The sequence below is a fragment of the Nomia melanderi genome, chromosome 7, assembly GCF_051020985.1.
Source record: "Nomia melanderi isolate GNS246 chromosome 7, iyNomMela1, whole genome shotgun sequence".
Taxonomy (NCBI): domain Eukaryota; kingdom Metazoa; phylum Arthropoda; class Insecta; order Hymenoptera; family Halictidae; genus Nomia; species Nomia melanderi.
This window is the reverse complement of record NC_135005.1, coordinates 13,444,746-13,472,288: the sequence shown is the minus strand read 5'-3', so window position 1 is coordinate 13,472,288 and position 27,543 is coordinate 13,444,746. Positions and strand designations below refer to the sequence as shown.

Genomic DNA, 27,543 nt, shown 5'->3' with positions numbered 1-27,543 from the left:
ACGCGGCGAGAAAATGTTCGCGAAGTAATCGTTTAACCTCCGTTAAAGGTTCCGCCAGGCGAGTAAGGTGTTCGTGAGAATCAGTGTAAAATATTCGCGACGTCTCGTTCCGCAGCGAAAACGGACGGGCGGGCGAGACGATTCGGTAATATCGCGGTAAAGAGGTGAGAAAAAAGGAAAGACGTAGAAGGTTAACATACCGCATGAATAATTTACGTTCGCCGAATTGAAATACATTCGTCTAGCTCCAAAAACGGGCAGGGCATAATCTTGACGTCGCCGTTCGAAAGTTGTTTACGTTAACCGACTAGGCAACTTTAAACGAGCCACCGTGGAAACGGTAAACGTATCCGAGTTGACAGATCCGAAGTTTCGTCGGTAGTGCACGACACACGCGTTAAAACACGTCGATCCGTTTATTTACGATGGTTAAACGTGCACGTACCGTACGTGACAGACGCCTAGACGACGGGGGACGCCCGCTTCCGTGACTTTAGACGCGCTAGTCAAATCAGCATTCGTCATGAATATTTCGCCTCGGAACCGGAAACGCGGGCGGGAGAAAAAAACTGGTTCAAATTTCAAATCTTTATCGACAGCCCGGACAGATGTTCGATACGTATCGTTGGACGACAAAGATTTACGGATAGCGGAAACTGGTGCGCGCTGACGTTGTATCGCTTATTAAACTGGAATAAATCAGGCCGCGTCCGATTTTCTAAGGGATATCCGTGAAATACGAACGAAACGGTTCCGAATCGTTTTTAGGCGACGTTCGCCCGTGTTCCCGCGCGCGAAAATTTATCCGCTGAACGGGATATCGCTGGGTGACAATTTTAATAGACTACGTCTAGTTTCGGCGCGGACCGAGCAAACTGACACAGGAATATTGGAAAGCGACGAGAATTGGTCGCGAGGTCGAGCAACTCGGGCGGCCGATACACGTGAACCCCGAATGATCGTATAAATTCGCCGCACACTCGGGACCACCGACACTGCCGAGAGAGAGACAGCGAGCGTCGTTATAACGGCCATCGACGTCCGCGACCGAAAAAACATGTTTGGATCGACCGCTTGTTTATACGATACGATGTGAAAGCAAACAGTTTTGTGGCCGTCTCGGTCGCGACGTAAACCCGATCTTTGTCTCGGCCGACGCTTATCTCGACGTCTCGCGAAAAATAAAAAAAAAAGGAGGAAGAATCGTTTTAGCAACAGTTTCGAACGACCGGTTAACGACTCGATCTCCGCGAGGCGTATTATGATTCGGAATCCTGCGCCGCAACAGTAGATTTCGTATTTATCGATCTGCGCCGATATCCGTGCTCGAGATCGTTCCTCGATGATAGGGTTGTGGCATAATTTCAGGCGAGACGCAGCGTGTTTACGGTTCCGCTGGTTTTTTTTTCGCAAGTTTGTGTAACTGCCGTTATTCGCGTGATTCGAGGACAGCTTTCAGCCTCGACGAACTAGTTTCCCCTCCTAGCTGGTTAGATTCCGCTCCGCCTAACAACCCTTTGCATAGACTAGCCTGACCAAACGTAGACATTACCCTGCACTGTTTTTCTTTCTGCACGTTGCTGTATTGTCTCAGATACGAAGTATGACGGTAACGTAATACGAGTATTAGAAACGTTGCTGTCATCAGTTCCCCAGTACATTACTCGAAGTAGTCACATCTTAACCAGATGCACCCAGTCTAGCAACAAAGTCGAAGAACAATATTGGAGAACGACTGTTGCTGTCTAGTAAACCGCAAGCCCTATTCAAAGCATATAGCATAGAATAATGCTTGAAACGAATGCCATCGAACTCGAAGCAAACATTCCATCCCCAAGCATTTTTCTAATTCTCAACTGTACCATTTGCAAGCAGACCGACTGTCCCTAAAACGTTTCCGCTGGCACGCAACTAACAAAAGCATATTCCCGCTTGGATGACGCGCGTATATCAGTCGGCCGAAAGCGAAGCGTGCGTGCGTATCAGGTGCACGGAATGAAAGAATTCATTCGCGCCGAGACGCGGTGGTATCGACCCTCGACGAAAATCGACGCCGCTCTCCTCTAAGGAGACCTTTTATTAGTCTCTCTCTCGGGCGGGCACCGCGGCCGCGCCGGTGTGGCGTGTTCCAATTTAGTCGCGGAGCAAGCGCGCGCGACACGTTTCTCAGCGTCTGCGAATGCAAAACATCTCATTCACGGGCAAAAGTGCTGCCCGCCTGCGCCAATAGGCGTAGTCCCTTCTGGTAGCCGGCGAAAAGCCGATGCGTCGGGTCGCGCGCGCGGCAGGGGGTGGGTGCGAGGAGTGAGAGAAGGGCGAGGAGAAGGGTCTCTACGATCATTGCTCTCTGTCTCTTTCTCTTTCTCGTTCCCGGCCCTCCTTGTCCCTTCTCCAACCCCCTCCTACTCTTCTCTCCTGGTTCCCTCTCTGTCCCTCGTCTTCCTGGGTTAGCGCGGCGCGCCAAGGGAAAGGAGGAAAGAGAGGAAAGTGTCGCGTACCATCGGCAGAGGGCAGCACTCGGCAGCCTGCACGAAAAACACAAGCTCTCTCAGCTCGCGGCAGACAGAGAAAGATAGAGCAAGAGAGAGAGGGAGAGAGAAAGAGAGTGTGTGAGAGAGAGAGAGAGAAGGAGACGGGGCCGGATCGAGCGTTACGACAGGCGCGCGGACTCCGAGAGAATGCGCGCCTCCGCGAGAGAACGAGACGAGACCAGTGAGGCTAAAATTAGAATGTCCGTTGGAATGCTGCTGGCTTGTGTGTATGTACAGGGTGATTCAGCGATCGCAGGAGGAGCATGTTCATACTTAGAGCCCGCGGATGCCGGGCAGATAGAGAAAGAGGGGCCGGCGGCGGGGGTTGCCAGGGGGTGGGCGAGAGTTTAACGGACGCGCGGCCGAAGTTATTCGTTTCGAAAGGACCGGGAGGAAGCCGTTGTCGCGGGACACTCGCCTCTGCTTCCTTCCGGCAAATTTGCCCGGCGTTGTCGCACTTTTTGCGGTCGCCTACCGCTCTCTCGCCCGACGAAAATGGATCGCCGCGTCCTCGAGTCTTATTCGAGGGAACGAAAGTGTCGCAGGGTCGTCCGAATGCCTCCCAGAAGGCTGCGCTTGAGAGTTCGCGGGCGGATTTATTTTTCGAGTCAATAACGCTTTCACGTGGGACCGGTGCTCGGAACGTTTAAACTAATTCCGTCCGCCGTTTCGCGCAAATAACGCCACCGACGGCGATCGAGGCGGTAATTCCGAGTGCCTCACCCTGTACATATCTACGATCTAAGCAAATTGCGAGGTCGTCTGGTGGGACGTTAGTCGGTATATCGATTATCCGAGTCCCCTCCGACCGAGACTTCTCGTTGATATCTAGCGATCGACGCTCTGGTCTCTGTCCTGCGGTATCCGTCGGTGGTTATCCCTTGTCGAGGAGCAGCGTTAGAGATCGAGATAGAGGTAGAACGATCGGGAGGGAGAGAGAGAGACGGCTAGTCGAGGGAGAGGAAGGCGGGAGTCAGGGGACCAAGGAATAGATAAGCAAATAAATAAACTAGCGGGGCAAATCGAAAGCCAGCCAAGCAGAGGGAGTAGGGCCGCTGCTGGGTGGCTCTCGGGCAAATGCTCGACGAGGTCGACGGCCTGACACGGATGGTTGACGCCGTGGGGCCCGCTTCGTAACCGGCCTGGGAAGAAGAACGAGGAAAGGTGGATGAAGAAGATGAAAGAAAGGGCCTTGCCGACTTGCGTTTTCATCGTTCTAAATATAAATCCCGCCTTCTTCTTCCTGGCCGGCTGCCGCATGTCTCCTCCTGCGGTGTCCGATGTCTCGGACCAGTTGCCCACGGTTTCCTTGATTAATTCGTCGAACCCTTACAAGCAGGGGTTGCCTGCTCGGACAGCCAGACACCAAGGGTCGAGAATCGCTTTGGAAATTCGATAGCCCGCCAATTCTTCTTGGCCCTCGTGTCCTTCGAGGTACCAACTCCCACAATTTTAGCACTGCGGCTGGCATAGGTGTAGCTAATAGATTCGCTTCAGATGGTATCGCGGCCTGTCTCTTTTCGAACGGAACGGTCAGGTTACGTACAACTTTGGGGAACCAGTCCACCCACCCCTAATAAGTACTAGTCGGAGGGTCGGAGGCCACGAGTGTCGCAACCCTCTCCAAGACCTTCCTTCCGGCATTCACGAAAAGTGATGGATGATCAACTCCGCGAACGTCCGTGCAGCACGGAATTGAGCCGTGTTGTGTATTTATCGCCCCTATCTCGGCGTTATTCACCGCGGTGCCGCGGTACTTTGACCCGGGCCCGCCTCGCGCCTCGCCCTCCTCCTCTGGCCTTTTGGTTTTCGGGGGCTCGTTAAGATGTCATCGATATTTACGTCCCGTTAACATCAAATTCTTGCAACCCGGCCTCCCGTGAAAGCCTGCCGGAGCTTGTTTGGAGAGTCAAAGAGCGTTACACCGGTCAGAAACGGTCAAAGACCGTTCGCTCCCCGACAGGGTGAGGCGGCGGCCAGACCGGGCGGTGGCAGAGTGCAGCCAGATTTCGAGGATCATCCGGATTCCCTTGTTCGAGGATGAAAACTCGTTCCTTTCTTTTGTGAGGGGCATCGGTATATAACGCAGGGATCCGTCTTTCGACGGAAGTGTGCAGTCGTAATGGGACCGAAGGAAACGGCCGGCGAGAAAGGGTCGTTAGCGATCATCTTTCGGCCCGGAAATGAAACGATCGCCGTTTAAAAATCGCGCTTGTATGTGTTCACCCTCGTGTGTGGCCTGCGTACAATCTTCCTCTTTCTCTTTTTCTCTCCGAAACCCTTCTGTCGCTCGCGTCGCACCCTTCAGGTTTCATTGAATTTCATGACCGCAGAGAGTCAGAGCTTCGTTGTCGTCGTCTGATCAGCTCCCGGATTCGTTGACCCCATTATGCGCGCAGGTAGAAAGGCATCTGTTGCGAGACGCGCACGTTTCCGTGCGGCCAATTATACGCCGAAGACGTATCCCCTATCATTCTTCCATTAGAGCCGCCTCGAGACGTAAATATGTAAGAGCGATTTAGCCTTTCACGAGGAAATGATTTCCAATTACAAAGTGGCCCTTTCGATCGGGGAGGTCGGCTCTTCCGTTATCGGGGGGCCACTGTCGCAGCCGAAGGTCGGCATTAACCGCCTTCGGCAAATATTTGCGGGACCCTGACTCTTCGGAGAACCCGTCGAGGAACCTTTCGTGACCCGAGAGTCGTCTTTCGATTTTATTGTCCCTCTCATGGGGAAACTAGGTCCGCGAGCGTGCTGAATGCAGCATCGCGATAAGGTGTCCCAAACATCGACGGCTGCTTCGCCGCTGTTCGGCGTTGTTCTCGTGTTTATTGCGCGCGCCACGTTCCCAGGCGGTGGAACGGTCCGCTGCCACTTTTATCCGTTCGCCCGTCCAAGTTCGTCGAATCTGGGGCAACTATTCGCGCTAGAACGATTCTTCGATCCAGATATCGTCAATTAGTCTCTCGCAATGGGTTGACCCGCACAGCCTTGAAATATTTCAACGTGCGTGGGATACGAACTCGGCTCGCACGCAACCAGTCACGCATTTACACACGCGCTCACGCACGCTGGCCGTTTCTCCGCTTTCGTTTCACACCGAATCGCTCGGTATCCCGACGGTCCGTCGGCCTAAACCCGTCATCCTGACCTGCACGACGTAGCCACGTGTCGGCCTCGGTGACGTCACTTCCGGCGCCTGATTTCCGGACGATCGTCGGCGGATGAGAGGAGTTAAGCACCCGGACGCGCGAGTTCGTGCCTTCTCGGTGTCCCACGAACGTCTTGCTTTGAAAGATTGCAAACAACTCTGAGACCCGGTTTAATCTCATTGTGCTGTCGTTGTTCGAGGTTGCGTCAGGGCCATTTTATCCATTAGCGACGTTAGATATTAAACCGTGGGGATACGAAAACGAAATAACCGTGGAATCGGTGTGCTCAGGGCTTAGAGAAAAACGTTATTGCGGTTGTGTGGGATTCGAAAAGGAATGATGCCTTTTTAGAATAAGATACAAGATAAGGGCCGTGGAACTGTTTGGTAATTAAGCCTCGAATGTTTTTGTTGCAGCGTGTGGCGAACCAGGCGCTTACCGTTTCGCCACAGCCGGCAGTAACGGTGGAGGGGCCGGTGTCCAAAATGTCTCCACCAACGAACGACGTGACCAATGGTGTGGTTGCGCCAGCCAACACCCTGGCGCCCCGGGTTTCGCCGACTACGAACCCGGCCCTTACCACCATCAACCCGCCAACGCACAAGCGAACTCCGAAGGACTTCATCTTTGGCAAGGTGATCGGCGAGGGTAGCTTCTCCACCGTAAGTGTATTATCCCATTAACTCGATTAAATCATTAAGAAGCTCCGAATTAACACCGGCGAGGAATGGGAAAGAGAAGCGAGTTTCCCCTCTAATCCTCCAGTGATTCTCAAACTTCTTTTTTTTCGCTCCCCCTCGTTACGAAACTTTCCATCCATGCCGTTGAAACTTTTTTTCCGCGTGGCGGCCCCTAGTTCGAAAGAGTATCGATCTAACCGCCGTAGTCGACTTAAACCGAGGAGGTCTCCTTCGGTGTACACGGTTGTACTCGAATTCGGTCACCGTGGATTAAACGGCCCCCTCCAGATTCCGATAATTACTTTAGTTCCTGAGAGGAAAGAGAGACCAACCAAGACTCACCGTGATTCTATGTAATCCAGGTTTACCTCGCCAAGGACATCCACACCAGCAAGGAGTACGCGATCAAAGTGTGCGACAAGCGTCACATCATCAAGGAGAAGAAGACCGAGTACGTGAAGCGGGAGAAGGAAGTGCTGAACATGCTCGCGGGCGCGAAACACTCGTTCGTGCGCTTGTTCTGTACGTTCCAAGACGTCGAGAGACTCTATTTTGTCCTATCCTACGCGAAGAACGGTGAGCTGCTGCCCTACATCAACAAGGTCGGCTCCTTCGACATCGAGTGCACCAAATTCTACTCGGCGGAGATCCTCCGTGGCCTCGAGTACCTGCACGGTCTCGGGATCATACACCGGGATCTCAAGCCGGAGAACATTTTGCTGGACGAGAAAATGCACGTGCTCATCACCGACTTCGGTAGCGCGAAGATCCTCAAGGACCCAGAGACGGCGTTGACGCATACCACCACGGACGACCTGCAACAGCAGCAGCAACAACAGCAGCAGCATTACAGAAGAGAACGTAGGGGCTCGTTCGTTGGTACCGCCCAATACGTGTCCCCGGAACTCTTAACCGACAAGACAGCGAGCAGAGCCTCCGATCTCTGGGCCCTCGGCTGCATAGTCTACCAGATGGTCGCCGGCCTGCCACCGTTCCGCTCCAGGAGCGAGTACATGATTTTCCAAAAGATCCTGAGGCTCGAGTACGAGATACCCGACGGCTTCTGCGAGCTGGCGAGATCGTTGGTCAGCCAGCTGTTGGTGCTCGTGCCGAGCAAGAGGCTGGGCGCCCAGGACGAGCATGGCGCCGGGTACCCTAGCATCAGGGCGCACCCATTCTTCGAGGGCGTCGACTTCGAGACCCTCCACGAGCAGACACCGCCGCCGATCTACCCCTACCTGCCTGGCACGTCGGAACACGAAGAGCTCAGGTCGCAGTACAGGGTTCCCGATCACCTGGAGCCCGGCCTCGACGATAAACAGCTGACCAGGTTGCTCGGTTTGGGTATCGGCGAGGACGACGACGACGACGACGACGACGAGGACGTGACCACCGAGCGTGAGAAGCCCGCGCCGACCAATACGGTCGTCGAGAAGCAGTCGAGGAGACGGACGACGGACGCCGATGGTAACATCGCCGACCTGACGCCAGACGAGATCAGGAACCGGCTGGAGAAGCAGCACACCTCCAACCAGTGGGACGTGTTCGTCGAGGGTAACCTGATACTCAAGCAGGGATTCGTCAACAAGAGGAAAGGCCTCTTCGCCAGACGGAGGATGCTGCTGCTTACCACCGGGCCACACCTATACTACGTCGATCCTGTGAACATGGTGCTCAAGGGTGAGATACCCTGGAGCCCGGAGCTAAGGGTCGAGCCGAAGAGTTTCAAGATCTTCTTCGTCCACACAGTGAGTGTCTTTCTATTTTCTTGATAAATGTCGTCCCGCAAGAACGCTAGATAAATTGCTAAAGTTCCGACCACGCGATATTTGCCAACTCTTCCTTTCGACACTATCTACGGACACGCGTACGATCGGAGTCGAAAGTTGGAGACTGAAATAACATTCCGAGCGATCGTTATATACCAAGACTGTCCAGGTCTACATGAATTTGTTTACCGGCGGTGTTTACCGCGATTAAAAATAAGTTATGCGCCGATAGTAGGAAAACAGGCCTTGGCCCGGTTCGATTACCCTTGTTTACGCCGCGGCGTCATTTCAGCAATAGGAATCCGCGTCAACTTGTTTTTCTTCTCTGGTTACAGCCAAACAGAACCTACTATCTCGAAGATCCCGAGGGATTCGCGTTGGAGTGGTGTAGAGCAATCGAGAACATGCGAGTCCACTACTACGGCCTGCAGGAGACCACAGCGTAAACAAAGAAGACTGAAAACACTGATGATGATGATCGCTTTTCACGGATGTAGAGAGAAGGACGAACGAGGAGGAAGAAGGATAGAGAAAGAATGAGGAAAAGGTTTTCATCCTGTGTAGACTATGCAAAACCGTGAAGGTCCGCGGGGCGCGACGAGAGATGACCGCTGTTCGCGTGGCCAGGGGCTGGCGATTCCAAGTAGATGATTCGAATTTAGGGTAATCGTGACACTCGTCGTTAAGGATGATACGTTTTCTAGGGTATAAGCTTAGCGTTCGTCGCGATCGAGACGTGTTCTGTACAGCTTTAGGAGGAAATTTTCTAGGTAAACGAATTTCAAAGTCAAACCCCCCTCCGAGGTGGTCGCGCGCGACTCGGAGGGGGTGGGTGGTGAAACCGTGTATCGTGCAGTTACAGTTAATCTCCGGTTACGTTCGTAGTTCTGTATTTATTGTCGACTGTCGGGGAACCTCGGTAGAGAGGCTGCACGTTCATTCTAGCACGCGACACACACAACACACACACACGCGCGTACATGCACACACATACACACATACACATATACACATATGAAAAATAGCGAAAATTTTTAGACAAGGTTTTTTAAGCTGTGCGCAACCACAGTACGCGTGCTCGCGCGCGCTCGCTGGCTTGACACTCGCGATCGAGGTCGCTCGGACAAGAGAATTATTTATTAGTCCGCGTATTTCGAAGAACATCGTAATCAAAATTGAAAAGAAGGGGAATATTCGTAGGAAAAATAAGTATGGGAACCGGTCGACCGAAGTAACTCGAAACGCGACAAGACTATACGATCGCGAGATTCGTTCAAGCAGCGTGCAAGCGGTTTTGTTCCAAATATAGCCAAAATTGTATAGCGAATTGATAAGACGAGACTTTAGAAGTCGGAACCGGCAGCGGTGAGATACGCGTCCGCTGTCGGTTCCTGCTGGTCTAACCGTCAATTTATATAGTCGAAGTCAACCAAAAAATCTCCGGAAAAACGCGGTGGGGGACAACGTGTCGCTTTTGCAGCTTTAAAAGAAAAAAAAAGGGGGACCGTTTACGTCGCCTGGAAAAAGGGGGTCCTCGGGACGTTGCGCGTTGTCCCGGGCCCGTCCTTGCTCTCTTCAAGTTCTACAGTATTCTTCTCTCGTTGTTCGTTGCCCCTTTCTCATTGGAACTTTGTAAATATTAGATCGATTTCCATCGAAGAGCAGGCTTCGTAAGTCGCCCGACTAATTGTATAAAATAGTGTTCTATATAGTTAGATAGGTTTATAGATAGAGTATATTCGTAGGTACAAAAATCGTTGTCCAACCACGGTTTTTCTCCGCGCGCGCGCGTGTCAACACACTGTTTTTTTCTTCTTAGTCCTGATTCTCGCGATCGCCCAGCCCCCTGGCCTCCGCGGACTCGAATCGAACAACCAGCGTGAGTGTGTGCGTGCGTGTGCGTGTGTATACAGCCGGGAACTGGAAGAACCGCGCGACCATCTTTTCGATCGTGATCGAAGGAGAGATTTCAACGACTTTTTTTCTCGATGAACGCGGGAAAAGATACGTCTGTTGTATAACAAGGAAGCGGCGGAAAAGAAATTAGACACACAATGACCGTTGCGCACCATGAATTATTAGATCGGAGATGTCCACGGGTAGAGCCAAGTTTCGCGCGCCCGTTGCCGGTTCGTATTTAGAGCGAAACTCCGGCTACCTTGATAGCTCATTCGGGCAAACCATAAGTTCACGCGTAATCTGGTATAAAACAAAACAGTAATGTTTTAGCGTTCATGATACCATCGGCCTCTTAGAGGTAACGTCTCTACCCCAAAGTGCACCGCATGGCATAAATGAACACACCAAAACTAAATGTAACAGGCATTGACGCACTTATTCCGGTTAAACTTCAAATTTTAAAGTTTATGCAGAGAATATGGAAATTGCCGTTCGTCTCTTACAAGATCCCGGGATTACCGACGTTTTATTCAGCAATTCTTAGGAACTTCTTGAATTCTTTCCACGCAGAACCGCGAATATTTCTTTCGAAAGTTCGTTTCGAAGCCGAATAAGTGCGCGAAATTCGTAACACGTAAACGTTATATTTCTATTCGTTTCTTTTTTAAAAGGCACAACGGATCGAGCTTACGCGAATTCGATTAAGCAGTTCGATTGGCTTGAAGCGATACATTATTATTGTTTCGATTTCTTCTGGGAACACACGTTGGAGCTTCGCGACACCGGCAAAGCGCGGTGAAGGAGCTTCTCCAGCTCCGGAGCTTGGCTCGGACATGCTCGGGATAGGTAGATAGATGATAGAGAATTAAAAGGATAGCTTTAAGAGACGTAGTACCCCGTTTAGATGCGAAATTATACACGCGTAACACTAAGACCACACGTACACGTTACACACTTAAGCACATTCATCGCTCGCGTTTCGAACTATCGTCGTTATCATTCTTACTATTAGTATAATTTCTCTAGGGTTTAGTGCCGCCGCTACGATTATATCGTTAACGTTCTATTGTTATTAACTATTTCGCCGTGTATTACCGATATAAGTATTTACAACCCCTCGTAATATTCTCGACGCGTTATTTAAGCGATTTTTCCGTTCACCGTGTTTACGTTCCGTTTATTTTCTACTCCCCTTTTTTTCTTTTTCTTTTTTTTTTTCGTTCGTGTTCCGTACCGTTTCGTTTCCCCCTTTATTTTCCGTTGTTCGTCACCCGCGCGATTCCTTTAATTTATTGCGTTATCGTATTCGTCCCGCGTTTATTTATTTTTTACCGTTTTACGTTCCCGCGATTGCTATCGATGATTCGCAGAACGCCACGTTATACCTAGGAGTTAACGAGAAAACATACACACAGAGACTTTGCTAGTATCACTACCGCTACCACCACTGCGACTATTATTTACTAGTACTACCGTTGCTACCGCTACTACATTAACTATTAAACCGTTTTAATAGGGCTCCGTTGCCGCGTGTACGCGCGCCACGCAGGCCACGTGTAAAAATATATAAAATGCGTTCAGCGAGTATGTTTAATTATCGTATTGTCCGTAGACGTAAAATACTCTAGGTATTTTTGTAAATACTTACGGCCACGCTCTCGCGTCGTTCGATGCACGCGCCGACGCGCTACTCCGCAGGACGTCCGCGCGCGATCCAGTTGTGCCCGAAACTTGTACGATACCTGTATATTTACCTATACATATGGATATTCTATATATTATATGGATATTATATAAAAAGTATATATATATATACATACATATATATATACGTACAGCATATATGCATATACAGATATACAAAAGTATTTATGAATTGTGAATAGTTAGTTAGGAAAATCGTGTATAAAAGAGAGAGAGAAACTCGTTCGTCCGTAGATTTTAGGCCGGAACCCGCGCGCTTAGGTTTAATGATAATTTCGTTGACGTTACCTAAATCGAGCGGCACACGACTGGATCGCGCGCGACACCTCCGTGACACCTCCGTGACACCTCCGCGACCCGTTTGTATTATATTGTATAAGAAAACTCCCCCGTGCAGACCGCTTTCCGTCGCCCGAATCCTCTCCTCTCCTCCTCTCCGCCCGCGCGCGACACTTAGGAGACTTAAACAGGGTATTCGGGGGAGAGACCTGGGGAGAGACGGGTCGATCGTCGGGTCCGCGACGCCGCGCGAGTATGCTCGAAATAATGGTGACCCGTTCGCGGGTCGGCATTGTCCTTGCGCCCAGTGGCTTTCCAAAATGACCGCTTTTGGCGTGTCACGTACGGTGCTTGCGGGCGAAAACGGGGCGCGCGGCTTCGACGAGCGATCCGTCCGCGTCTCCTTGTCCTCTCCCCCTTCAATTAATAGTGAGAATCGACCGCGCGCGGGAATTCCGCTAGTTATTGTTGTTGTTATCCTTGCACATCATCATCATCATCATCATCACTACCACCACTACCTCCTCCTCCACCTCCTCCCTGAGCCCTCTTGCATCAAGCCTCGCCATCATCCTGTGTCGGGTCGCGGGGAGTAGCGTCTCGGCAGCGTGCGTGCGTGCGTGCGTGTTAGGTAAAGAAAGGGAAAGGTTACGCGGTCTTTCCGTCGAAACGAAGCAGAGCAGGTCCGTCGATCGGCGTCCGCTAAATTTCCGAAGCCTGCCGGTGCTGGATTGTTGTTGGCGCGGAGGCTTCGATCGTTCACGGCTACGTCCGATTAAAAAGTTCCTCGCTAAACCGACGACGGACGCAATCTTGCCCTTCGTTCCCTCCGAGGAAAGAGCGCGTCGCGAGCGACGTCGTCGCATCGACCCCTCCCGGGGGCGTTTAATCACGGACACGGGTCGGTGACACGACGCTGCGACACGTTTCCACCGTTGGCAAACTTTGCAGGTTCTACGTTTTATGCAGACGTTGCAAACTTTCACGTGGAAACGCGTGCGTACTCGTAACGAGCGCCGGCGACCCTCCGCCGCGCCGGGTACTCCGGCCGAAGGGTGGTCGCTTTTATTATATTTAAATAGGTTCTTTCCGTCGTTTCCTCGAGAGACTGGTCAATCATTGAGATTCCTGGACCACCGGACCCGGGGAGGGGCGGCGCTCGATTTTGTCTCCTCTTTTGTAACATAGTTCCACTTAAAACTCTAGCCGAAGGGAAACTTAAAAATCTCTAGCCGTATTTGTTGAGAGAGACGACACAGCTGTAAGACGCGATCGCGCGACACGAGAATTCTAGCTAATTTAATTTATACCGAGGAGATCGCGAGAAAGAGAGCGAATACTTAACAGGCGAGAATGTTGTTTAATGTGAAAAAGAGAAACAAGAAAAAAAAAAAATAGACGGAAAATGTGAAACGAGAGAAACGAATGAGATGCGCTAATTCAACCACGCAAGCAATAACAACCATGGCCTTGCGATTATTCGATTGCCTACCGTTTCGGCGTGACAAGGACGGTTCAACTATTAATTGCAGTATTACTAAATGTATACAAACTAATGTACACTCACACACTTACACACAATGTTACAACACGCATACCTGGACACCAAACCTCACACGACAACAGTTCACTTGTACACACTGGATACTTCACATCGGATAAGAAGACTCTTGTAAATAGTTAGCATGTAATTGATATTATATAGGCGACAAGACCTATTAATATTAACATCAAATTTATTTATAGTAAATTTTCCGAAATACCGTATACCTGTGTTATATATTAATCAACATGACCTTTCCCATCCCAACGGGAATACAACGGCGACCTATTCGCGAGCGGGCGGGTGGGGGTGATTGGCAATGAACAACGACGCTTTTGTACAGAACAGTGTATTTGTTTAATCTACAATCTTATCGTACATCACGTAAATTCTGAGTATTCTAAAGCCGCGTTCACGGCGGCGTGTTATCGTTACAAATCTACGGTGCATTTATCGCTGAGTATATTGCACATCGTAAGTAACGTGTTTAACACCTATTCAAACTTCAGGGGATCGTCAAATTAAAAACAAAACACTGAAATTGTTCTCGGGAAATAATCATTTTACTGAACGATGTTTCTTTGATTCGGCAAATGGGATAACAGGTGCCTCTTCAGTTCGGGCATGTTTTTCGGGGTTTCGGAACACTTGTGACACTTAAGCGGGGTGTTCAAGTGCTCCGCGCTATCTTCGGATTTCAACTTTTTGAGTTCGCCTTTCTCGCGCAACTGGTTACAGATGTCTAAATTTGGTAAAAAAAAAATACTTTGAATAAAATACTTGTAAAACTGTACAACGGTTCGGTTGTTTAACTGGGATTTTGCTCTTCGAACGAATTCTTACCTGCTGAATGCAAGAAGAAAGGGGTAGTGAACGAATTCCAGTGGTACTTAGTTTTTAGACACGGGCTGTTGAAATCTGTACTTATCACGTGTAAATGTAACCGCTGCATACTCGGAACAGCATGGTATCCAATACTACAAAGGAGATTTTCAATTGGTACGAATACTTGACTTACACCTAACAAGTTGTAACAGCTAGTGTACATACAGAAATTCGGAATCTTTGTGTTCTTTAGTTAAGTCCTCAGCGACTTTAGCCATGTGCAGCAGTAAGTCTTCATTTTCCTTTTTCAGGTGCCAAATCGAAGGGATGTTTGCTTTCGGCAGAACCAGGTAATGATACTGGGCTTTCGGATACTTATCTTTGATGACAACTACCCTGTTATCCTCTTTTACCCGGAGTTCAGGATCTTCCATGGAGACAAGCAAACCAGTCATCCAGTGATGTTTCTTAGGGGCCGTTACATCCGTTGATGCGACCTTCGGTTTGCGTTTCATGATTGCTCTTAGACACTGTATTTTTGTGGATAACGATTTCTGCAACAACCTATATTCACAAATTTTGGCAATATGTCCGCGTTATAAATAGAATAATTCCCTGTTACATAGTAGATAAATGTTGCAACAATAAAATAACAATCGAAATCAATTGTAATTCGTGATTTATTTTAAAAAAACTTGCACATTAGACATTAATCGTGATGGTACTCACTTTGAGGCCTAGAATTTTTATACTAATCAAAAGCACGGTATAAACATTTTAGAGGTTAGGTTTACTGTATCACAACTATTATTATGCATTAAAGTAAGTTGACCAACTTCTATTAGCATATTCGATTCGCATCGCACGCTCGCGTTGTTCTCGTCGCTTTCCCACTAGTTTAATCGTATTAAACACAGAATTTCAGGAACGTTAAATCAGTTTGACGTTTGCGAGAGCTTTGTTTAGTACGCATGCGTCTGCGCGGATGATCTTCACAAAGTATCGCGCAGACTTTCAAAAAGAATGACCGTTACAACGTTGTTTTCGCGCGAATTACGACAATCATTCCGCCACCGTACACATTAAATGAAAGTAAAATGCGAATCAAATCATGGAAACAGAAACGGGAACGCGCGAAAGATGCGTATGACTCGTAGAGCTCATTAATAAAGCGACTAAAAGTATCCTTAGCGTACTTATAAATGCGAACGTAACGAAAGATACGAAGCACACGAAAAATAACGCCCAGGAAAAGAAACAAATGGCTTAGCGAATAACTTTAGATTTATTTATTTACTCAAATGGAAGGCAATCGATAAATTTGCAACAAATAAAAATAAATAACACTCTCTCTAGCAATAATTACGTGATCGTTACTTAAACGTATATATCATTACAATAAATTCATAGTTACTTAACAAAACTTATACCATTTCTTTTTTCGCATGCTCATACAAAATACGTTCGTGCGATTGTATATGTGTCCTTGTTTGCTGTGTGTATGTACGTATGCGTGTACGTATGAGTGTGTATATGTGTGTGTGTGTGTGTGTGTGTGTGCTCTGTGTGGATGTCGCGTGCGTACGAGCACGCGCAATCGTACATTACGGTTCCATTGTATTATTTTTTTTTTGTAAACTTTTGTTGTTTTCAGCGCAATCGCGCGTAGCACGTTTATACACGGTACATCTCTCGCAAAACTCTATACATGGACGATAATAAGCTCACGTCCCAAAACGTAGAATTTCATCTAACTCACTCCTCCTCCTCTCTCTTTCTCTCTCTCTCTCTCTCTCTCTCTCTCCCTCTCTCTCTCTCTCTTCCATCCATCCATCCATCCATCCTTCCTTCCATCCTTCCATCCTTCTTTCCTCTCTTCGTCATCCTCGTCTTCTATCTTTTTTTATTTTTCCATCGTTTACATCTTCATCGCGCGCAACCCTCCGGCACATTCTCGCAAACACGCTCGATTATACGAACGAAAAAAGAAGACACTTTCACGCGTCTCACGACACAGACTACCAGATTCGCACAGCCTGACAAATCAATCAATCGATCGTCGACAGATATCATGATTCGAAGAGAAATGAAAAATATTTGTTATCGCGGGACTCTCGCAATGACAAGCAACGACGTTCTGCTGCGACACGTTCAAAAGAGAGAAACAAAGAACAAAAATTCAAGGATCTCGCGTGCCGCGTGCTGTTCAACGGCGAAACGCTTGCCCACGATTGCGACACGGTCGCGACAGAATTAATCGGCCGTTCGAGGACACGTTGAAGGTGACATTCCCACCTTGCGGTTCATTCAGCGGTAGCGGAAGGAGGGTGCCCGAGCGAGCAAGTAATTCTGTTTCGACCAGAAGACAGCGTGATCCATGAATAGCATTCCTCCGGGAACTCCGTCCCGGTCTACGTGCCGTTTTTATTCGATCGAGAACGTCGATCGGCCGTTCCTTTGAATAGCAAAATCGCTTCGGAACGCGATTCATGGACAACGCCGCTTCGAATAAACCGGCAGCGAGCGAGTTCGACATGTTCGACGACGTGTCGGCAGCACTCTCCTCGGCCCTAGCTCACGTATGATACAATTATTATTTTACAACACGCTAAAAAACTCTTATTGTCATGGCAACGGGCGGTACGTTTCGTATGACGAAGCGATACGCTGTGGCAAGGGGACTCATTTTTGGCACGATTCTCAACCCCGATCACGCACCATGTTCCCTCTTTCTTCTTCCCGTGCGCTCGTTCGCGCGCGCTCTCCCCCTTTCTCTCTCTTTCCCTATCGCGCGGTTAATGGACCTTTTAAATGCAGAGTTAGTAGCGTGGTTACGAAGCAACTTGTGTGATCGAATCGAAGGGAACTGGTTTCGATCTAAATGCACGGGTTTCGAATGGACCTCCACCAAGGGTGCTAGTGCGGGTTCAAGCTTTGCACGGGTTTGACACTCGATTTTTTTTCTCCGCGTACAGTGTTCTCTTATCGCGTGTCACTGCTCTGTCAGTTGCTTGCCTTTAACCTCCCCCCCCCCCTGAAATTTGGCAAATAATTCACTTTGGAGTCAGCGAGAGTATTGAAATGAAGATGAAACTGGTATTTGTATTTGTTTGATTATATTGGTAATATTAGAAGTCACTCATAACCAGAGAACACTTTACGCTAATTCAAGACACACTGAACTTTCTACTCGGTTGCAGAAGTGCATGAGAAGGGATCGCAATAATCCAGGTCCGACTTTAGCGAACAGCAAGCGCGTCAACTAAGGCTTTCTTCGCGGTTAGCGTCTGGCGGGAGGACAAATCGGATATGGAGGGTCGCGTTTTGGTTCCTTGACTGCGTCTGTAGCGTGGAACATGGTGTTTCGAGGCCCAACGGGATGTTTCTTTGTTGCGCATGAACGTTTGGAATGTTGCATACTGCATGCTGCTTCATCTTTGTGCGATGTGGGGTGAACGATGATGGTACGATCTCGCTTGCCAAACTGCCACTTTCGATCGTGAGCACAAGGGATCATGCCTAAACTACTTGAACCGGCGGGGCACACCTTGCGCCGAGCTCTAGTCGCCATTCGGAATTCGAATCTTCTTTCCTGCGTCGCCCTCCGGTGCAAGGGTGCTCGCAGGTTCAACTATGGAGGACAACTGATAGCTCTAATTAAGGGTTTCGATTAGCACCATCGCTGATCACGTACGCTGATACCGTTTCCACGCGCTCATACACACTCTCACGGATAACACTGTTACGCATTCACCACTTTCTCGCGTTATTACCGATCTAGGCAGTGCGATCCTTTATCGTTACGACGATGTACGAAGCCATTTGGTTCTGTGAGGGATGTCTCAGACAATTGCATCCTCCGATCTCTTTCGTGTTTCTACGTCAAACGTTCTGCAGGTTTTTCTCATTCGGATCTCCTTTTTCTCTTCTACGCCAACTGCTTGGTACAACTGTACTATGAGATACGAGCTTTGGAAAATGTTAGAAAGCATTAAGAAGTATTTCCAAATCGGTTGATTGGAAATCTACGAATCTAGTTGAAGTTAGAAGCCGAGGTCAATCAAGTATTCTGAGACGAGTCCCTCGATTTCTGTTGAAACAGACGCGCGAAAGCGCAGCTTCGCGGTAGCTTCGATCTCTTGCTCGTGCTCGAGTTTGGAAACAATGGAATGTCACAAAAAATCAATAAATAAAATGAAACGATTCATTTAGAGGGAAATAAGAAGAAACGGGAGAACCGCACGATACCCTGACATCGGTACACCACTGTCCGCACCCATTCCGAAGATTTTCTATGCGATTACTGAGATTAAAATAATGTAATATGTAACCTCTAACATCACATGCTCTTGCTTAGAAAATTATATAGCTGTGCGGGAAAGCCGTCTGACTGGATCACACCATTTTTCACGTTGTCAATCACTCTTCATCTCTCTCTTTCTATCTTTCTCTCTCTCACTCTCTCCCTTACTCTCCCTCTTTCTCCCCCTTTTTCTCTGTTACCCTTTTTCACATTGTTTCACACTCTCAATCATTCATTTCCCTCGTTCGTTCATCGATTCTCTCGCCGGCTTTCGAACGCAGCGTACATTACTGTATTTTACATACATATATGCATATGTATACGCACATGTACGTATACGTGGTACACATGTATACATACGTACTATAGATCGTTACATTTATATTAGATTCTCGTAAGTGTAATAATTATCCGATTATTATATTACGATTGAATAATGGTGTCGTTCGTTTTTGGAGGGAGCAGGAGAAAGGGGTGGGTGGCTGGGTGATGGTGGAGGTGTGGATGGGTTGGGGGAAGCGTGCGAGGAAAAATATATACGCAGCTTCACCCCGAGTGGTTTCCAGTTTTAACACACACGCTATTTTTTTCGCAGTTATGAAAACTCAAGCAACACACGACTGTAGACTGGATAGTAAAAACTAGTTAAGAACGCTCGCAAGAAGATTCTTTGGAGAATTTTGAAGACATCGTCGTTGTCGTCTTGTTTCCACTCGCGGGACAACAGTCGCCCTTGCTCCGCGGCTTGTCCACGCTGCACCGTCGCTGTACGTTTTCTTTCTTTTTTTTTTTCTTTCTTTGACGAACGATCGATCGCGAGATGCGTACAGGTTATGATCGTTTCCGTGAAGGACCGACGTCGTTCAAAGGAGAAACGATCCCCGCGATCGACGTCGCGAAACGAGAGAGCATCCCGTGCAACATTGGTTCTACTCTACTGACCGAGGAAGACCGAAGTGTGTTCGTGCACTCGTGGCAATTATGCTCTAGAAAAATCCCGTTAAAAACGATGGCCTCGCGGTCTCTCGTCGCGGATCTTCGGCACCGTTCTTGGAACGCGGTTATCAATTACTCACCTAAAATCTCGCTCGTGAAAATTGTACAGCTATTTACTCCTAATACGTACGAAAGTCCTCCGCCCGGTTCGTTCGAGAAGCGTAACAAGTTCTGCGTAGAATAAGTACGTTCAGCGTCCCAGATCTGTCGCGTGTATGCGCATCATCCGAGAGGCAAGTATCTGCTGCGGAAACGGGTCGTAGAAAAATGCACCAAACAGTCACAGACATGATTCACAACACGCGTGTAGCACTTGTGTGGCCTCGGTTCGTCCCCGACCAGTTACCCATCGCCGGTTAAGTACACAAGGCCGAGCTCCAAGGCTGAATCCCGGGCTAGGTCGCGAAGTCGACCTTGTCCCAGGTTAGCGACAGATCGGTGGACATCTTGAAGTCTGTGTCCTCCATGTTGAAGAGATCGAACGGATCCTGGCTGCTGGCTAGTAACGGGTCGTAGATGTCCGTCCCGGATGAGAGGCTCATGGACGACGCGGGCTGATGATTGGACGTCGTTGTGGAAGCCGCTGGAGGAGACTGTGGCATCAGAGAATCCAACCAGTCCTGGTCGTCCATGTCCATGGGCATGTCTCCGATGTCCATCAGCTCCTGTGGTGCCTCCATCTTGACGCCTAAGTCGCATTCTAGCTGACCGAAGTCCATAGTGTCTAGGGTTTCTAGGTCTAATCCGAGTTCCTGTAGCCAGACGGAAAAACATTAACCAATTCCTTAACTGTTGACCTATCAGGGACAAACCTAACTCGACATTTTGCTCACCTTAAGATCTAAGTTAGCGTTGTCCGAAGATGTCACCTCCTGTGGCGGTTGAGGATCGGGCGACGCTTGATGGACCGACTGGGGGCTGAGTAGCATCGCGGTCTCCAGTTCCGCTTCCGAAGTCAGGAGGTCCGTGTTGAACGACGTCATCTCCTCTTGCTGCTGTAACTGTTGTAATGCACTGGGCAGTTGAATGGAGAACGTTGCCAGGGGCAACGGGGGCGGTGGTGGCGGTATCGTTGCCGGAGAACTCACGCAATCACTCTGGGAGACCTCCATCGCGATCGGGCTGATCGGGCTGATCGGACTAGCAGCGGTAAACACCAACGAGTGAGTTTGGCTGTCCGCCGGCGCCGTGAACACCAGATTCTGCTGGAGCTGCCTGTTCGGGGTCGTCGGAGTCGCTGGATCCTGCGCTGCGCTGGGCGGCAGTTCTCCATTCTTTATGAGAATCTCCAGCACGTCATCGACGACCTGGCTTTTGATGTGGTTCTTCTGCACTGGCTCGATTTTCACCTGAAACAAAAATATCGAGAGTGCAATCTTTCCTTATTCCACTGTAGCCCATCGTACATACGATAAACTAAAGTTTCTCGCGATTCTTACTTTGAGAAGCTTCGCAGCTTCGTCGTATTGAGGTGGCGGTGGTTTCCCATCTTCAGCGGCAACAGTTTGTTGCTGCTGCTGGGCTTGCGCCTGCGCCACCAAAGCACCAAGAAGAGAGCCGTTCAGTTTCGCAGGTTTCGCCAGATTCAAGACGATCGCAGTGGGGATTTGGACGGTAGCGCTGTTCTTAGCTTGATTCTTCTTATTGTTGATAGCAGTCAAAGTCGAAGAATCTAAAATAGCGGTGTTATTCGGCTGCGCCTGCAAGTACGCCGCGAGACTAGCCTTCGCGTTCAACTGCTGGAACGCAGCGTGCTGTTGCTGCGTTTGCTGCTGAGCTTGCTGTTGACTCTGTTGTTGCTGCTGTTGTTGTTGCTGCTGTTGCTGCTGCTGCTGTTGCTGCTGCGCTTGTTGTTGCTGCAAGTGCTGCAGGTGTTGCAGATGCAACGCTAATTGCTGCTGCTGCATCTTGTTCTGTATGTGTTGTTGAAGTACCAGTTTCTCAGCGTGAACGGTCGTAGGCTGAGTCTGACGTATTTGCTGGAGCTGCTGCTGCGACTTGTACAGCTCGCGCTGCAACTCCTCTATCCGCTTTCTTTGCTCTTTGATTATGTCGTCTCCTGAAACACGGACTATAGACGTGAAAACACCGACGTGTGTTGCGTTCTGAAAATATTTGCGTGCACTGAATCGATAATTACTAATTTCTTAGATCTTTCGTAATTGGAAGTGGTGCGTTCCCGTGAAATAACATGAATGATGATATAATTTATCAGAAAAATGCTTAATGCACTTCAAAACGACAGGTACCTGGCGGGCTCGACGGATCGTCCTGCTCGCTGCCATGTGGTGAATCTATCCGCGGGCTGTTGGGCTCATCCTTAATGGCGGAGCCAGGGCTCTTGGCATGGGAGCTAGACTCGTCGGATGTGACTGGCCCCGGGGTGTCCATCAATATGTGGCCCATGTGCGTCACGTGCGGTCCATTCGAGCTAGACGTCGAGTTACTGCTGGATAATTCCGTGAACGGCTTTAATCTCTCGATCAGTTGTGGCTTCGAGCCAGACACCGGCAAGTTTCGACGCTTCAGTTCCACTTTGAGATCGCTTACTGGAAACGATGTCGTTCATCACGGTCAGTCTCTAACATCCTTCTTCGTTTATTCATTTACAGGAAGTAGACAGAGCAGACAGAGCATAATAGAATAGCAAGCCTCGAGCAACGTACCTTTCATTTCTTCGAGTTTACCCAAGGGCCTCAGCGGCGGCTGTTCCGAGGGGTTGTTCGAGGAATTGGAGGGAGCAGGGCTGGGCGCGTTCACGCTGCTTCCGCTGATGCTCCCAGCATCGCTGGCGCCGCTGCTGTTGAGGGACAATGGCTTTTGTGCTGCCGGTAGGATGATCTGGGGATACTGCGGCAACGGAAACTTTCGTTACGCAACGGCCAAAGTATCCGATCGAGCAGACGCGTTAATTGCACGGAACAGACGTTTCAATCGAGCAATTCTCCGCGATCTCATAACTCGATCTTCGATTATAAATGCGCGCGTAATAGCATAATTGCTATGCAAATCGTCAGGGGTGAAAGCGACAGCGCTAACTAGTTACATCCGACCAACGGATTCGTTTATTTCAGTCCCGCCAACGATCGAGAAATAGTCGACATTCGCTGTCTGCCTGAGAGAGCGTACCTTGTGCTGCCATTCGAGCTGCCATTGCAGGAAGAGCTGCTGCTGCTGGAGCAGCAGCTCGTAGCTGGTCTCGCCGGGCGGTGCCGAGCCGAGGCCGGAAGTCGTCGACGACACCGATGTCTTCTGTGCGTTTGGCGGGCCCTGGCGACAGACATTGTTCGACGTTAGGGTTAATCGTCCCTAATGAGGGAGGAGTGGCTTGGCATCCTGTGCTTCCAGGCGGGACGTGAGTGGAGTAGGAACCGGGAAGGAATGTTCGGTTAAGTGTTCGTGAACCACCGGAGCCACGTGGTATAAAATCTAATATAAAAAGAAGACCAAGGTCGGACAACGAATCTCATGTTCCAACAATTATCCGGTAACAAGTATTCTCTACGAAACTGAAAATCCCGCGCAACTGTCGATCGTCGTTTAGCTAATCCCGAGACATCCCCGAAATGCGACAAGAGCCATCAAGAGGAGCGAAAATTACCGTGGGTAATTACCGGCAACGTTTCGGCCGTTCCGCGGAGCAGAAAAATTCCGAGTATGCCTGGGCAACGTTCCGCGGCAAAAACCCCGGAGAAAAATCGCGTCGGCCGGCGGAGGAACGGGCAGACGACGTAGGAGAGGCAGAGGCGCGAGTGATAAATGATACATCAAGATGTTTTCTGCGCCCTCATTTGCACGCCCATTCCCGGCTCGCTTTCACGCCGGCCACGCCATATCCCGAATGTTTCGGGAGCGTGGCCGGGTTCCCGGCACCTATCGCGAGCTTCGCTGCCCCCTGCGCCCCGTTCGACACCGATGGATCCGCTTCTCCGTCGCTCCCTGGCTTCCTCGCTCTTAGGTGCAATTAGCGCTCGAATTACTCAGAGCTAACGAGGTGGGCCCGGACCCCGGGCACCGGGCCCTTCGAGAGATCGCGAGAGTTAATCACCCGATACGATCTCCTTCTGCGCTTCTTTCGCCCCTCGACGGAGAGGGGCAGGAGAAAAAGAAAGAAGAAGAAAGGGAGAACAGGCGATCGCTTCTTCGCGGGCTACCGAAGTCGAGATTTACCGGCCGTACCCGTTTTTTACTTTGCTCCTGGCCTCCCCTGCCCGCTTCCTCCTCCTCCGGCCCGGGTCTTTTTTTCCTGCAGCCCTTCTCCGCCGCTTTCTTTTCGCCTCTTTGCCCCCCTTTTTCCGAGACTTTCTTGTTCCCCTTGTTTCTTCTTTGTCCGTGCTCCCGTCCTTTCTTCCTTCGTTCGAGATCCTTTTTATTGTCTCCTCTCTCGTTGGCTTCCTCCACGCGGCGTTTCCCCTTTTCCTTTTTCCCTCGAGCGCTAACGGAACTGACGCTCGTCCCTCGCGAGTCCGCACCCCCCCGGCGCACGGTACATTATAATTACCTTGCGTCACGGGTGCGCGTATCCTCGCGGACAGACGTTATTCCCATTCCCGTTCTCGATAAAAGCGGTACGCGCGAGGCAAGTCGTAAAATCCGTACTTTTATTCCGACGCGCGACGTAACCGCGGACATAAAGAACGCGCACGCCTACCCGCGAAGTTTCAGCGGGATCGGGAGTGAAAGTAGTAAACGTAACATTGATTCTCACTCGACTGGAATGGATCGTTACGTCGATGACGGGAGGGCGGTGACGCAATGATCATTTTCATTTCGATAATAATCCTCTCGAAAGTGATTATTAAATTGCGTTACCGAATCGTTATTTATCGATTCAATTGAACGCGTTCGACTGGCGCGTTAAGACGGCGTTCCCTCGACAGCCGCGTCGAGTGTTCCTTTTGGTTCGGGATGCAGCCCGACGTCCAATGGAAAAATCAATGGAAACTCACCTTGTACTCGTGGAACTTGATAGTGCGGGTTTTCGGTTGGCTCTTGGTCTTCGACTTCTTCCTGTTCTTATCCTTGCCGGGCGCGTCGCTCCTCTGACACGTGGACGCGGCGATCGGGCTCGGCTGCGGTCTCGGGGTGATGGCGGCCGGCGGTGGTGCCGGGGGCGACGCTATCGAGATATTGGAAAGGGGACTCAGGCTGGACGTCGTCGAGCCCAAGGACATCGGACTGGGCGCCGGCGCCAGTGGAAGGAGGGTCGTCGATGGACCGTTCGTCTGACTCGCCTGTTAACAGAGATCGTTCGCTTTTTTTCACCGCGGAATCCATCGATTAATCGGCCCACATCCCCGGCCACCAATTTATGACCGGTACTTAACGTCCGACGTAAATCTATTCTTGCGTCGATCCGTCGAGGCCTCCGCTCTTTTTTTCCCCGCCCCACTCCGTCCGCGACGCGGCCTACAATGTCTGCGTCGGAGTGTTCCGTCGTTACTGCCCTCCCCCCGAATATTTCTCTCTTTCTTGCCCCGGCCGTCCGAATCCGAATGGTAACTCACCTGCGTGGAAGCATGCTGCTGACTGTGCTGGACCTGTTGCTGTTGCTGTTGGTGTTGCTGCTGCTGCTGCTGCTGCTGCTGCTGTTGCTGCTGCTGGGAGCTGACAACGGTGTTGCAGAGTTCGGCGAACGTTTGTATCGTCGACTCGTTCGACGCCTGCTGGAAGACCGGCGACGTGGACGAGACGACCACGGCACCGCCGGTCGTCGGAATACTAAGCGAAACGGTAACGATCCCAGCGGACGCGGCCGCCGTCTCCAGAACGTCCGACCGGGACGACTCCAGCTGCGGCGATGGCGCTCCTTCGGAACTCTGGGAGTCGTCCTCGAAGGTGATGTAGTGGTCCGGGTGCTGGGGCTTCGTTACTTGGCCCTCGCAGGTGGCCTTGAAGGGAATGTGGCCCTCTGGAATCGAATAGGGGATATTAACCTTTTGGCTGAGGTAGAATCGCGAAGCTATGCTTCTGTATCTTAAATTCTGACGCAGACTGTGCTAAAGTTTTCTACAATTGCGTTAAAACAGGCAACAATGTGCATAGCTATCGATGTCAAAGGACAAAGTTAGCCACTGCACTGGCGTGTGGTAGCTAAGAGGTTAAAGGCAAACGAAGCATACAGTCTTAGACGAGAGGCTGAAGAACTATAAAAGAATCTTTATCTCCAGGCTATTCATTGCCATTCTCCATAGGTGTGAACCGCGTTTTTCTTTCGAATGGTCGGTGGTCAGGTATCAATCAAGATCGCGTTGCTGATGCGTCGACTCACCTTTGACCGCCCTTTCAATGGGCTCCTCCGTATGGAGAATATTCTTTTGAATGAGCTCGAGCGGTCCAGGTCGATGACTGAGCTGGTCGTTCAGTTGGTCGGCCAGCCTGGCCTTCTTCAGCATACGCTGTCTCTCGGCCAGGCTCGGATCCACGTGACCCACATCCTCGAGGATGTGCTGCCTGACCAGCTCCTCCCGGCCTGGTCTCTGCTGGATCTTCGCCTTCAGCAGATCCCCGGTCTTCGCCCGCTCCAGCTGCTTGCGTTGCTCGTGAAACGCTGGTGGTGTCTTAAGAGCTGCAAAACAATAGGTATTCTTATTTTCTAATGACCACATTGGCCGCGATGAATCACAGTTTAGAATAAAACAGACTCCGTTTCGCGCGGAAGATTCACGTATACGCGATTCACATGTTGGAACGAACGTGTCGATCGAAATCAATGTTTACAGTGTCGCGCGCCTTGCATGGCAAACACCGAGCTACCGGAATTCATTTTCCGCGTGAAAATAGTCGCTCGGGAAACTCTGGAAGGTCTCCGATATTGAAAGCCTGATTTCAATTCTGCCCACCTATGTCTTCGTTAAACTTAAGGTTTCCAATATATTTATTCCATTATTACCACTACTATTATTTGTATTAACCAAAGTGTATCCATCCTTCGAACCCTTCAATTACAATTCACAACTATTCCAATTACAATTGTACCCTATTAATAATTAACAATACCGAGAGGAGACTCCCAATCGAACTATTTCTCATCGTAGAGGCCTACAACTTTCTTCTCGCGTATTTGCGTCTCTGTACGAAGAACATCCTCCGCTTCCACCGAGCGTCTTCAGAACGCGTCGATAGCTGCCGGCAGGCAGAAGCCGCGGCAAAGGGCGCGATCTAATAAAAGAACGGCCGAATGAAAAAGCGGCCCCGAAGCTTTTAGAGTGTCCTCCGACGCATATTGCACGCATCAATTTCCGGGACGATGGCCGTCAAAGGTCTCTTCCCGCAAGGAGAGTAAGACGCGCTCGCGCGGGTGTGGGCGCCATTTTGGTGTCAACGTGAAGCGTGTCTCCTCTCCCGCATTCCTCAACACCATTAAGTCTCCGGATAAATGATCCCCGAAGCGATTTCTCTACGCGAGCGCCCGGCCACTATTTCCGGACGCAGACGGCGGCCGCTTCATTACACGGAATAAAAGGCTTGCACCACCTACGGTGCGCCGACGTGGCAACGGAAATGTGGAAACGGGCCGCGGATCGTTCTCTCCACCCCCGTCGGCATACCTAATAAATTCCACCTCACTTTAATTCCGACCCGTGTCCCCGGCGCGGCGCGACGACGCGACGACGCGGCGCGCGCGTTCCTGCCGGACGATATTTTCGCGTTAACGCTTTATGAGGAAGTCGGGGCTTACGGGCGCGGCTTCAGGATTTCGTAAGGGGGTTGCAGGCACGGGGAATTTGCGTAACCTGGCCCCGTGAACGCTAGGTTTACGGTATCCGCTGGAATATAGCTTCGAATCTTCGAAAGAGAAATTTCTATATACACGACCGATTATTTCTTTGTACTTGGCTCGAGGTCTACAAACGGTTGTA

The 27,543-nt window shown here is 50.1% G+C and overlaps 3 protein-coding genes and 1 long non-coding RNA gene across 15 annotated transcripts in view; 1 reads left to right on the top strand and 3 right to left on the bottom strand.

Annotated features, from left to right (window-relative positions):
- Nucleotides 1–476, bottom strand: part of LOC143174743 (uncharacterized) — a 58,002-nt gene extending 57,526 nt beyond the window's left edge. The window contains exon 1 of the long non-coding RNA XR_012999039.1: nucleotides 201–476. This is a non-coding gene — a long non-coding RNA (uncharacterized LOC143174743). The remainder of the gene's footprint in view (nucleotides 1–200) is intronic.
- The window catches only part of Pdk1 (Phosphoinositide-dependent kinase 1), a 678,796-nt gene extending 665,015 nt beyond the window's left edge, over nucleotides 1–13,781 (top strand). For all 5 annotated transcript variants that reach the window (XM_076369545.1, XM_076369546.1, XM_031984777.2 and 2 more), the window contains 3 exons: nucleotides 6,100–6,345; nucleotides 6,726–8,111; nucleotides 8,468–13,781. In XM_076369545.1, coding sequence (XP_076225660.1) covers nucleotides 6,100–6,345; nucleotides 6,726–8,111; nucleotides 8,468–8,578 — 1,743 coding nt within the window. In that variant the 3' untranslated portion in view covers nucleotides 8,579–13,781. The remainder of the gene's footprint in view (nucleotides 1–6,099; nucleotides 6,346–6,725; nucleotides 8,112–8,467) is intronic.
- A 109-nt stretch (nucleotides 13,782–13,890) lies between these two features.
- On the bottom strand, nucleotides 13,891–15,501 carry Aptx (aprataxin). 2 transcript variants are annotated; one of them, XM_031984775.2, is made up of 4 exons: nucleotides 15,112–15,501; nucleotides 14,608–14,946; nucleotides 14,401–14,534; nucleotides 13,891–14,299 (listed from the first exon to the last, which is right to left on the bottom strand). In XM_031984775.2, the coding sequence occupies exons 2-4, from the start codon at nucleotides 14,895–14,897 to the stop codon at nucleotides 14,121–14,123; spliced, it is 603 nt and encodes a 200-aa protein (XP_031840635.1). In that variant the 5' UTR covers nucleotides 14,898–14,946; nucleotides 15,112–15,501; the 3' UTR covers nucleotides 13,891–14,120. The 2 variants fall into 2 exon arrangements, with proteins under 2 accessions (XP_031840635.1, XP_031840636.1); XM_031984776.2 differs by having other exon boundaries at nucleotides 14,608–14,936.
- Nucleotides 15,502–15,648: 147 nt separating this feature from the next.
- Nucleotides 15,649–27,543, bottom strand: part of LOC116430514 (uncharacterized) — a 365,874-nt gene continuing 353,979 nt past the window's right edge. For 5 of the 7 annotated variants that reach the window (XM_076369539.1, XM_076369537.1, XM_076369542.1 and 2 more), the window contains 9 exons: nucleotides 25,953–26,249; nucleotides 25,189–25,592; nucleotides 24,631–24,915; nucleotides 22,811–22,951; nucleotides 22,348–22,531; nucleotides 21,931–22,230; nucleotides 21,121–21,752; nucleotides 20,515–21,030; nucleotides 15,649–20,433 (listed from right to left, as the gene is read on the bottom strand). In XM_076369539.1, coding sequence (XP_076225654.1) covers nucleotides 20,077–20,433; nucleotides 20,515–21,030; nucleotides 21,121–21,752; nucleotides 21,931–22,230; nucleotides 22,348–22,531; nucleotides 22,811–22,951; nucleotides 24,631–24,915; nucleotides 25,189–25,592; nucleotides 25,953–26,249 — 3,116 coding nt within the window. In that variant the 3' untranslated portion in view covers nucleotides 15,649–20,076. The remainder of the gene's footprint in view (nucleotides 20,434–20,514; nucleotides 21,031–21,120; nucleotides 21,753–21,930; nucleotides 22,231–22,347; nucleotides 22,532–22,810; nucleotides 22,952–24,630; nucleotides 24,916–25,188; nucleotides 25,593–25,952; nucleotides 26,250–27,543) is intronic. The other 2 variants (XM_076369540.1, XM_076369538.1) reach the window with 2 other exon arrangements.